The sequence below is a fragment of the Canis lupus genome, chromosome 5, assembly GCF_003254725.2.
Source record: "Canis lupus dingo isolate Sandy chromosome 5, ASM325472v2, whole genome shotgun sequence".
NCBI lineage: Eukaryota > Metazoa > Chordata > Mammalia > Carnivora > Canidae > Canis > Canis lupus.
In genome coordinates, this window is record NC_064247.1 from 28,452,848 (window position 1) to 28,466,047 (window position 13,200).

The 13,200-nt window shown below is 37.9% G+C and overlaps 1 protein-coding gene across 1 annotated transcript in view; it reads right to left on the bottom strand.

Annotated features, from left to right (window-relative positions):
- The window catches only part of DYNC2H1 (dynein cytoplasmic 2 heavy chain 1), a 339,893-nt gene that overhangs the window by 32,893 nt on the left and 293,800 nt on the right, over nucleotides 1–13,200 (bottom strand). Inside the window, 2 exon segments of the mRNA XM_025465708.3 lie at nucleotides 6,751–6,832; nucleotides 7,755–7,864. Of these exon segments, the coding sequence (XP_025321493.3) occupies nucleotides 6,751–6,832; nucleotides 7,755–7,864 (192 nt within the window).

Sequence of the window (13,200 nt, forward strand, 5' to 3'; positions counted from 1 at the left end):
TAAAAGGATCAATCCAACAAGAGGACACAACTGTAAATATTAATGCACCTAACATAGGAGCACTTAGATATATATATCTAATATATATATTAGATATATATAGATATATAAAACAAATAACAGACATAAAAAAATGGACAGTAATACAATATAGTAGGGTTTTTGGCACCTACATTTATGGAAGGATCATATGCACACAGAAAAATTAGTAAAACAGTGGCTTTGAACCACATATTCAACCAGATGGACTTAACAGATATGTATGAACATTACATCCAAAAACAGAATACACATTCTTTTCCACTCATGGAACATTCTCCAAGACAGATCACATATTCGACCACAAAACAAGCCCACAAGAAGTGTTAGAAGACTGAATCATACCAAGTATCCTCTCTGATCAAAATGGTATGAAACTAGAAACCAATTACAAGAAAGCACACACACACGGAGGCTACACAATGTGCTACTAAACCACCAATGAGTCAATGAACAAATAAAAGAGCAAACTGAAAAACTACCTTCAGACCAATGAAAATGGAAACAAATAGTTCAAAATCTTTAGGATGCAGCAAAAGCAGTCCTAATAGTCAAATTTATAAAAATAACAGGCCTCCCTCAAGAAACAAGAAAAATCACAAATAAACCATTCAAATCTACAATTACACATTCTTCTCAAATGCACATGGAACTTTCTCCAGAATAGATCACATACTGGGTCACAAATCAGGTCTGAACTGATACCAAAAGATTGGGATCGTCTCCTGCGTATTCTCAGGTCATAATGCCTTAAAATTAGAACTAAATCACAAGAAGTTTGGAAAGATTTCAAACATGTGGAGGTTAAGGACCATACTGCTAAAAGATGAAAGGGTCAACCAGGAAATTAAGGAAGAATTAAAAAGATTCATGGAAACTAATGAGAATGAAGATACAACCATTCAAAATCTTTGGGATAGAGCAAAAGCAGTCCTGAGGGGGAAATACATCGCAATACAAGCATCCCTCCAAAAACTGGAAAGAACTCAAATACAAAAGCTAACCTTGCACCTAAAGGAGTTGGAGAAAAAACAGCAAATAGATCCTACACCCAGCAGAGGAAGAGAGTTAAGAAAGATTCGAGCAGAACTCAACGAAATCGAGACCAGAAGAACTGTGGAACAGATCAACAAAACCAGGAGTTGGTTCTTTGAAAGAATTAATAAGATAGATAAACCATGAGCCAGCCTTATTAAAAAGAAGAGAGAGAAGACTCATATTAATAAAATCATGAATGAGAAAGGAGAGATCACTACCAACACCAAGGAAATGCAAACGATTTTAAAAACATATTATGAACAGCTATACGCCAATAAATTAGGCAATCTAGAAGAAATGGACACATTTCTGGAAAGCCACAAACTACCAAAACTGGAACAGGAAGAAATAGAAAACATGAACAGGCCAATAACCAGGGAGGAAATTGAAGCAGTCATCAAAAACCTCCCAAGACACAAAAGTCCAGGGCCAGATGGCTTCCCAGGGGAATTCTATCAAACGTTTAAAGAAGAAATCATACCTATTCTCCTAAAGCTGTTTGGAAAGATAGAAAGAGATGGAGTAATTCCAAATTCTTTCTATGAGGCCAGCATCACCTTAATTCCAAAACCAGACAAAGACCCCACCAAAAAGGAGAATTATAGACCAATATCCCTGATGAACATGGATGCAAAAATTCTCAACAAGATACTAGCCAATAGGATCCAACAGTACATTAAGAAAATTATTCACCATGACCTAGTAGGATTTATTCCCGGGACGCAAGGCTGGTTCAACACTCGTAAAACAATCAGTGTGATTCATCATATCAGCAAGAGAAAAACCAAGAACCATATGATCCTCTCATTAGATGCAGAGAAAGCATTTGACAAAATACAGCATCCATTCCTGATCAAAATTCTTCAGAGTGTAGGGATAGAGGGAACATTCCTCGACATCTTAAAAGCCATATACGAAAAGCCCACAGCAAATATCATTCTCAATGGGGAAGCACTGGGAGCCTTTCCCCTAAGATCAGGAACACGACAGGGATGTCCACTCTCACCACTGCTATTCAACATAGTACTGGAAGTCCTAGCCTCAGCAATAAGACAACAAAAAGACATTAAAGGCATTCAAATTGGCAAAGAAGAAGTCAAACTCTTCCCTCTTCGCCGATAACAATAAATCTTCTGAAAGAAAATATAAGCTGTAAACTCTTGGACATTAGCTTTATTAGCAACATTTTTCTTGACCTGTCAACTCAGACTATGGAAACACAAGCAAAAAATATACTATTGGGACCACATCAAACTAAAACACTTTTCCACAGTGACGGAAACCATTAACAAAATGAAAAGGTAACCTGCTGAATGGGAGAACATATTTGCAAATGATATTTTCAATATGGTGTTAATATACAAAGTATTTAAAGAACTTACAGAGTTCAACACCAAACACACACACATGAAACAAAGAACCTGATTAAAAATGGGCAGAGGACCTGAATAGACATTTCTTCATTCATTCATCATTCATCAACAAGGAAATGCAGTCAAAACCACAATGAGCTATCACTTCATCCAAATCAGAATGGATGGTGATTAAACGCCAAGAAATACTAAGTGTTGGAGAGGATGTAGAGAAAAGGGAATCCTCCTCCTGCACTGTTGGTGGGAATGTTACTGTGGAAAACAGTAACAAGATTCCTCAAAATATTAGATATAGAAATACCATTTATCCAATTACTCCTGTTGTTGTTGTTGTTATTATTATTATTATTATTATTCACTACTGGGTATTTACCCCAAGAAAACAAAAATATTGATTCAAAGAGAGACTGTACCCCTATGTTTACTGCAGCATTATTACATTAGACAAGATGTGGAAACTGTCAGTGTCCATCAGTAGGTGCATGAATATAGATATGGTCTATAAACACATTAGAGTATTATCCAGCCATTAGATAGAAGGAAGGCTTCCTAGTCATGACAACACGGCTGACCTAGAGAATATTAGGTTAAGCATGATAAATCGGACAGAAAAAGGGAAACACCAGAGGAATATACTTATAGGTAGAATCTAAAAAACAAAAGAAATGAACAAAGAAAACCAAAAACAGAATCATCCATACAGAGAACAGACTGGTGGTTGTCAGAAGGGAGGGACATGGGAGGATAAGCAAAATAAGTGAAGGGATGAAGAGGTATAAACTTCTATTTATATAATAAAGGAGTCATGGGGATGGAGAAAGTACATGATAGACTATACAGTAAGACTGTAATAACTCTATGGTAACACTTATTATGATGCTCATCACAATTTTCTATCGTATATAATTGTCAAAGCACTATGTTGTCTATTGGAAACTAATATACTGTATGTCAACTATCTTCTATTAAAAATGAAAAAAAAGTTAAAATAAGAATGTCCTAAATCTTGAGAACTTTCAACATTCAGACTAATTTTACTATTCTCCTTCTAGATTTGTTTGAAATATTTAATAAAAAATATTAAAAATAATTGAGAAAATCTTGAACACTAGAGGGATTTTAAAATTTTCTCTGGGAAACTACCTTTTCTTTCCAGAGCTACTATCCAGTAGGCTAACCACCCCACTACATGTGGCTACTGAGCACTTGAAATGTTTCTAGTCGGAAATGAGATTGCTGTAAAAATACAGATTATTTGCTGGATTTCAAGGGCTATGTACAAAGAAAAAGATCAGTTGTCCAAAGGGACAATGTGTACCATTCATAATTTAAATATATTTATTACATGTTAAGGAAATATTTTATATATATTCATGTTTAAATAAAACACAATATTAAAATTATTTCATCTACCTCTTTTAATGTAACTAATAGGAAATATGTAGTTAAAAGAAAGAAGATACAAAGTTACATGCATGGATGGGGCACCAGGGGTGGGTCAGTAGGGAGGTCTGCCTTCAGCTCAGGTCATGATCTCAGGGTCCTGGGATTGAGTCCTGTGTCGGGCTCCCTGCTCAGCAGGATGTCTTCTTCTCCCTCTCCCTCTGTCCCTCCCCCTGCTCCTGCTTGCAGGCTCGTGCTCTCTCTCTCTCAAATAAATAAAAGTTATTTTTAAAAATAAGTTACATGTATGGCTTGATACAGTTAAGGAAAGGAAAGGATAGTTATAGTGCAGATAGAACTGTCAACAGGTTTCTTACAAGTTTTTGAAAGCTGGGGAAGGACAGAACAGTCAATGGAATTTAGTACAGAATCCCAGCACACTGATTTTTTTCACTATACTCAATTAAAGCCATAAAGTTTCACAGAACAGAGACTCGCAAAACAGGAAATTTGAGCCAGTTCTCAACCTGCTGTATTTGATCAGCATGAGAAAATATCATTAACTTGGCAAAGCAAATTAAACAGTACAGTCAACTGAGAATTAAAAATCCTTTAAACTGGTGAAAATACAGGAAGACATTCAAAGCTGTTACTATGAGAATATGGAATAATTCAAAACCCCTGGTTGGTTCAGTCACTTAAATTCTCAAGAAAAACCTTTTTTTTTTTTTTTTTTTAAAGATTTTGTTTATTCATGAGAGACACAGAGAGAGAGAGAGAGAGAGGCAGAGAGAGAAGCAGGCTCCATGCAGGGACCCCAATGCAGGACTCAATCCTGGGACTCCAGGATCATGCCCTGGGCGGAAGGCAGATAGATGCCCAATAACTGAGCCACCCAGGTGTCCCAAGAAAAAACATTTTTGTTGAACTGATTTTGTCAGGTGAGTTAGTGATCCACAGGGTGAGGCCTGTGTACCTGGCACTCAGGGTCCCATTTGTGAACAACCCCCATTGGAGGGTAACATGACCACAGGAGGGTCCCATGTGTGAACAATCCCCCACTGGAGGGTAACATGACCACAGGAGGACAGTGACATCAAGTGCTCAGTTTTACAAGTGAAAACTATCTTAAAAACATGTCTTGGGATCCCTGGGTGGTGCAGCGGTTTGGCGCCTGCCTTTGGCCCAGGGCACGATCCTGGAGACCCGGGATCGAATCCCACATCAGGCTCCCGGTGCATGGAGCCTGCTTCTCCCTCTGCCTATGTCTCTGCCTCTCTCTCTCTCTCTCTCTCTGACTATCATAAGTAAATAAAAATTAAAAAAAAATTTAATAAAAAAAAAACATGTCTTAATCTGAAGGATTTAAGGAGTTTTGGGTTTTTTTTGGCAGATTTTCCACTGCAGGGCCAGTAAACCACAGCCCGTAGCTCTCCCTCACTTGCACCCTCGGGGGAGTATGCATCTACAGCTCCTGACTCCCTGTTCTGATGAGCACAGGTGAAACCTTACTTCCAAACATCAAGCAGTGGAATCACGGGGCAAACCCAAGTGGCTGTAGGACCACACCTAGCCCACAGGAAGGGCAGCTGGTAGGTAGCCTAGGGGCTGTGCATGCTCAGGAGGCCCTCAATGCACGTACTAAGCCTGACTGAGCAAGGCAGAGGACCCGGTATCTTGCTTTCTGTGTGTGCTGGTGTTGGTAGTAAAGGGGGCAGCCGGGGTCTCCCATGTCTGCAGGAGCAAACCCCACACAGCCATGGGCGAGACCAAGGTGGCAGGCTCACCAGGAGCCCGGTGCAGGCAGGTGCCAGTGCCGTGCTGCACAACTGCCATTGAACTAATAACACATCAATAATGGTCATGAGGAAATCTAGGAGGCCCCCACTTCAGGATCTAGAAGTCAATACACATACATGTTCTCTTAAGTAGGTCTAGAGGGTTTGAAATATTGATTGGTTTGGGGAACCACAGCCTTGCTTGAACAGGTCAGAGGCGGAATTCAATCTAGAATGGTAAGACAGACAACAAATAATATATCAATTACATGGCACCTGAGAAAGTTGTAGTGAGATGAAAACTATTAAACTGAGAACTACAACTATGTAAACAGACCTTCTGAAAAGCCAGGTGACTAAGGTTACCTAAGTTGAAGAACTACAGTCTTGCATTGAATTTATTTAATGGCTGACTTGTGTGTAACACACTCTTGAATAGCTGATGGGGGCTTCAGGGAGGGAGCACTGCTCATGTCACATCAGGTCAGCAGTCAGTGCCAACAGAGCAAGGAAGAACATCTACACCACTACTGATGCATGAGAAGGCTGGTGTCCCCAAGAACGGGTGCACCACAGATTTTTAATTTGTTTTGTCAGGAACATGCATGTGATTACCTACTGTTATTTATTATAAAAGTAATGGATTTTTAACAGGAAAGCTACCCAGGAAAAATTATGCCATCAAAGATGGCTTGACTTTTTTCTTTTTAAACACAGACAGCTTGAATTTAACACTGAACTAATATACTCACAAACTGTAAACTCCCTCAGGATAAGACGTGGTCTATTATTCATAAACTACATTTTATATATGCTTTCTTGTATAGTTAATATTCACAGAATTGAATCTTAGCACAGGAAACCTAACTGAACTTCAATATTTGTATCATTTTTTAACCAAAAGTTACATTTTTAGATATGTTGTATCCCCAAGATCCTTATTTTTGCATTAGAAAGGATTTTGTTTTGTCCACGTTGCTTCATCTTAATTTCGACTTTTCACATAGAAAATATAATCTATTTCTGTTAATCTTAAACTAAAAAGGTAAGTGACTCTGAGACTAATTCCAAGGTCTTTATCATACTTGGTAATGTTATTACTTCTAAACATAGAGAAGCATCAGAAATCAGGACACTACCTTGATCTGCAGCTTTGCTTCTTGCAGCCGACCTTTCCACGAAGCTACAAACTTAAGGCTATCCACAGAGCAGCCCATCACCCTGTGGAGGTAAAACACCAAATGTCAAACAGAAATAATCCTCAGGAAGTCAAATACGAGGAGTAACAAATGATAAACATACCCCTACTCATTTACAGCTAAAATATTTACAATGTGCAAGAATCAGATTTCTTAATGATGCCCAATATCTAAGACTTCATGCTCAGTTTGTAAAGCTAAGTCCTCGTGGGGGCAGCCTACATTCCTGACACATATGGACCATCACCCTGAAATGCAGACATATGATAAGTATTCCATAAATGTTTGTAAGTTGAACCAAAACACTGATATTTATAAAACGACCCTCAAGCACCACAAATGGAAATCCCCCAAATCAACACACAACTAAATATGGTTTAATTTTCCAAGTATCTTTTATTATATTTTATTACATTCTATTTTATTTAAAACATCAATCTATATATGATATGATTATCCAAGTGTGTTATAAAAAGAGCTTGATGTTAACTATTAAATCCTGCTCCCCCTGAGAAGCTGGTCAGCATGTCCCACAGAAGTGTCTGCAGCAAGTAAAAATGCAAAGTGGTTGCCAGGGGGTGACTTGATGTGTCTGGTGCAACTTAGAAATTACACATTTACTTTTATTTAACACTGATCTCTTTAACTATAAATAGCTCCAGTGCACCATTCCCTGCCCTGTCAAGCACGGCATATCCTGATCAATCATCAATATGTTAAAAATTAAATTTCGCCATTTTCAGTTCTAATAAAAAACATAATTAAAAGCAATTCTTTTTAAACTAAAAGTTCACCACATTAAGAAATGTCAAATATTCAGAAATAGCACAACTCCCTTAATTCAATAATAAGTTTACTCTGACAAAGAAGGGAGTGTAATCCAACGCGAAAAAAGCAGAATCACACCCTGAGGGATACACCAGTGAAGTGTTCACCTTCCTTACCTTGCTGTTTCCTGGCGAAGAGCATTGAGAAATGTGTCTGGGTGGAAGAGTTCTGACAGGTCGAGTGTATCAGAGAAAAGAGCCTGCTTCTCAGCTCTCTCCACCCAGCTCTAGAGGGGAAAAAAAATAAGACACATACCTATTTAAAACCTTTGTAAACTTGAAAGACAAATCTATTGAAGAACTGTTATATAAAAGTCATGCTCAATGAGAAAGTTATGTCATTTCCAATTGCTTTGAAATAGTGTTTGGAAAAAAAAAAGGGATTTCTACTTTATATTGTGAGGTCTATCCTAATTTTTTTTTTTGAGATAATATCCATCCATAATAAAAAGGCTTCCTTGCATAACCTTTTGTTGGTATGGATCCACTCGAAATAAAAAGTCTAAAATATGATAATTAATCTAACCCATAGCATCTCAGCTTGGGCTGAAACTTCTTGTGATGAGCCACTGCTCAGTGTGCTCAGAAGATGATGTGAGAACGGGACTAAGTCTGGAATCTTCAGAGCTCCCAAGTCCTAGTAATGTGAACTGAACCAGGTCCAGTTCCAGATCTGACTGCAAAGTTGCCACCTTACTGAATCAAGTATTACAGTGGAGGGCTACATCCAAGAAGAAACGATTCTTTGTTAAAAGGTGTTTTTGAACAGACTTTTCTTCTTATCTGGCATTTTAAAATCCCATTGGAGAAATAAACATCATCAAGCATGTTTTATGAGTACAACGAAGTCTTGTACAACACTGACTACATGCTTCCTGCATATTACCCAGTTCTGCTCCCACACTACTGAAAGTTAGTGTCACACTCATTTCTCAGGCCAGGATGTAGAGGCACAAGAGACAGAGTCAAGTGGCCATAACTGATCTGTTTCTCTGCACTACTCCACACACATGCTAAAGCACCTTAGGAGAAATGTAACTTACTAGTGATTCTGAGTCAGGCTGTCATCCTACAGACAGGGGGCACAGACACCGTGCCATAGTAATGTTGGCTGCTACAAACTTGCACAATTGTCATTTACTCAGCCTTTCACTTTGTATGACTTATAAAGCCTAGGAAAAGCTGTGTTTCCTGTCCTGTAACACCCCGTTATTCACCCATGCATTTACATCTGTCAGCCAGGTATAGAACAGGACAAATTAAACTGCAGAGCAATTCTGTTTGCATTAAGACCTTAATGCATTTGACTAGTCCTCCTCCCCTGTAGCAAAAATGTTCCTATGTCCCTACTACCAGTTGACAATATGCTCATTTAAAAAGCAGAAACAAAAGAGAGCTCTTTAACAAACTATGATTTCTTCTTGGATATTATCCTTTAAAACAGTAACACTTCATACAGTACCTACTTCCAATATAGAATGTTTAAATTATTCACTGTTTATTTTGTTTACTCCCTAAGAAATATTTTTATTATCTGCTTCTACTTTCATTTGCTAAACATAGCTAAAGAATTCTGCTTGCATGATCTTTTATTATAAGTAGTGTTTAATGTACACATTTTTCAAATTAATACTATCACTTCAATAATTTCTTAAATTTGAATTTTAATTAAAAAATTTCAAGAGTTGTTGCCAGTAATAGATATGCATATGTTCAAATTAATTAAAAATTAAAATGTGGCTGATCAATTCAGATTTTTTTGCCTGAATTAATAAAATTAGTAAAAAATAAAGGAAAAGCTTCTATAATACAAATGTCTTTATTAGTTTATGGCGGTGGGGGGAACTTTTTATCTGTTAAAGAAAGGCATATTTGATAAGATAAAGCTTAAGTAACAGATTCTTTCAATATGTATATTGTCTTTGAACAGCAAACTTGACAGTAAAAAATACAGTGAAGCACATTTTTAAAAACTTAAACTTGCACATGGATGTGTACAGCAGTTTTACTCATGACTGTCAAAACTGCGAAACAGCCAAGATGTCCTTCAGCAGGTGATAGATAAATAAACTGAAAGCAATGAACTATCAAGCTATGAAAAGACATGGAGGAACCTTAAATGCACATTAAGGTTTTCTCATTGGAAAGCCAATGAGAAATTGCTGTTACTATTACTAGAATTCCAATAGCATAACTTTCCGTAAAAGGTGAAACTATGGATACAGTAAAGACCAGCGGTCAACCAGGGTGGGGGATGAAGAGGATCAACAGACAGCACACAGAGAATTTTTAGGGCAGTGAAACTACTCTGTATGCTGCTGTAATGATGAATACGTATCATTATATATTTGTCCAAACCCACAGACTGAAATATCAAGAGCAAATCTGAAACTGTGGACACTGGGTGATTACGATCCGTCAATGTAGGCTCATCCTTGGTGAGTGATATTGATAATGGGGAAGGCAATGCATATGTGGTAGCAGACATGTATGGGAAAAGTCTGTACCTTCACCTCAATTTTGTTGTACACCTAAACCTAAAACTGTTAGTAATGGCTATTTGAAAAACAAACTCATTTTTAAGAATGGAGATAAAGACTTAATTTTTAATGATCAGCAATATGCATATATGGACTGGGCTTTCAGCAAAGTTGTAGGAGTATTAATTGAAAAATATTTTTCAGTAAATGTTTTTCTTTACTCCTGGCTATTAGCCACTTTCTTTTTAAAGGATTGGATTTGAGACTGAACAGAACACCTAAACATCTTTATGATTATGAGACTATACCTCTAATTCTTCAAATAATGTATAATAAATGTAATTAGGGAGTTAAGCAAATAAAGGGTTGAGCAAATTTCTTAACACTGCATATGTGCGTGCACGCACACACAAAAACACACACTTAGAATTATGGGAAGTAAAACTTCTTAAATGGAATGAAGCTCACAGATCATCTAGCGTAGTTCCCTTCTTAGAACATAAATGATTTTTTTGTGGTGCCTGGGTGGCTCAGTTGGTTAAGCATCTGACTCTTGATTTGAGCTCAGGTCATGATCTCAGGGTTGTGAGATCAAGCCCCATGCTTAAGATTCTGTCTTTCTCTCTCCCTCCTTCTTGCCCTACCCAAATCCCGCCCCCCCCCCATTTCTCTCTAAAAAGTGTTTTTTTCCCAGACAATAAGGGATGGTTTAAAATACTTCAATATTTTATCAAAAATATGCTAGTAATGAAAAAATTTATGAATTCGAATGACATGCACTCACTCACTTAAGGGAATTTACAGAAAGTAAAGACTTACTACCTTGTTAGAGGAGATAAAACATGCACAAATCACTGTGTTAACAGTATTAAATGGAGACAGTCCAAGATAGTGGCATAAGAAGATCCTGAATTTACCCCCTCCCATGGACACACAAAATCTACATGTACCTACAGAGTAATTCCTCCCGAAGAGCTGGGAACTGATTAAAAAGCTTCTGCATGGCAAACAATAAGGAGACCATACAGAAAAGGGGAGAAGGTATGGGAGAGAGGTAATGACAAGCACCTCACTCCCCATGTGAAGACCTGCAGTAGGAGGAGATCTCACTAATGGGCCAGATTTGCTCACCTGGGGGGTACACAACAAATAGGGACTAATAGGGAAGGAAGTCATTGTTAACTCTTTACCTCCAATCTTAAAGGACAACTGGTTTAAAGGGCAACTGGACTAATAGGGAAGGAAGACATTCTCAACATGATAAAGGCAATACTTGGCAGACATACAGCTAACATCATACTCAATGGTGTAATGTTGAAAGCTTTTCTTCTAAGATCAGAAACGAAAATAAGGATTTCCACTCTCCCCACTTTTGTGCAACACAGTACTACAAGTTCTGGCCATGAAATTAGGCAAGAAAAATAAATAAAAGGTGTCCAAATTGGAACAGAAGACTTAAATCTGTCACTATTTACAGATGACATGATGCTATATTTAAAAAAACCCTTAAAGATGCCAGCAAAAAAGTTAAAATTATAAATTAAGTCACAGAAAAAAAAACATAACACCCAGAAATTTGTTGCCTTTTTATACTGAATAATGAATTCTAAGAGAAATTCAGAAAATAATCTCACAGTTATATCTAAAAGAATAAAACACCTAGGAATAAATTTAACCAAGGAGGTAAAAGATCTGTACTTTGAAAACTGTGAGACATGATCAGAGAAACTAGTTATCACTAGTTTCATTTATCACAAATGAAAGATATACCATGCTCATAGACTAGAAGAATACTGTTGAAAATGTTCATACTATCCAAAGCCATCTACAGATTCAATGCAACCCCTATAAAAACACAACAGTATATTTTCACAGAACTAGAACAAATAATTCTAAAATTTGTATAGAACAAAGACCCTAGGGGACACCTGGAGGCTCAGCAGTTGAGTGTCTGCCTTTGGCTCAGGGTCCTGGGATGGAGTCCTGCATCAGGCTCCTTGCAGGGAGCCTACTTCTCCCTCTGCCTGTGTCTCTACCTCTCTCTCTGTTTCTCTCAGGAATAAATAAAATCTTTTAAAAAAGAAAAAGAAAAAAGACCCTAAATAGCTAAAGCAATCTTGAGAAAAAAGAGCATAGCTGCAGATATCACAATCCCACACTTCAAGATATATTACAAAGCTGTAGTAGTCAAAACAGTATGGTACTGGCACAAAGATAAACACATAGGTCAATGGAACACAATAGAGGGCTCAGAAAAAAACATGCTTATAAACGTGGGATCCAGGAAATTTAACAGAATCCCCTACCCCTGGACAAGCAGAGCAGGACTGACTCTATTTTGGGCTGCACCCGCCTTGTGCTGACCTGCTTCTTACTTAGGGCACTGCCCCACCCTAATCAAAGACCAGGACACACCCTAATCCGAAATCCGGCCCAGTGATACTGCCTTGCCCTAGTCAAAGACCAGGGCACACCCTAACCGGAAATCCGGCTCAAGGGACCAGCATGACTGTGCAACTTTCTGCGTATCCCATTGGCCACTGGCCCTATAAAGTTGCTAAGCCTCTTAGTCTCAGGGTCCAAGTCCCTGCTCCACTGCGTCGGGTATACTTGGACCCAGGCTCCAGTAAACCCTCGTGTGTTTGCATCGGTGTCGGCTCCTTGGCGGTTTCTCGGATTGGCCGATCTTGGGCACAACAATATAGTCAGCTAATGGACAAAGGAGACAAGAACACACAATGGGGAAAAGACATTTCTTTAAGAAGTAGTGCTAAGGAAATTACACAGCTAACATGGAAAAGAATGAAACTGGACCACTTCCGTACACCATATGTGAAAATAAATTCATAATGGATTAAAGATTTGAATGTAAGACCCAAAACCATAAAATGCCTAAAGAAAACATAGGCAGAAGGCTCCTAGCAATGTTTTCTTGTACCAGTCTCTTCAAGCAAGGTCAACAAACGCTAAAATAAGGAAATAGAATTACACCAAATTAAAAAGCTCAGCACATTGAAAGAAATTATTAACAATGAAAAGGCAACCTATGGAAAGAGAGATCTGTACAAATCACACATCTAATA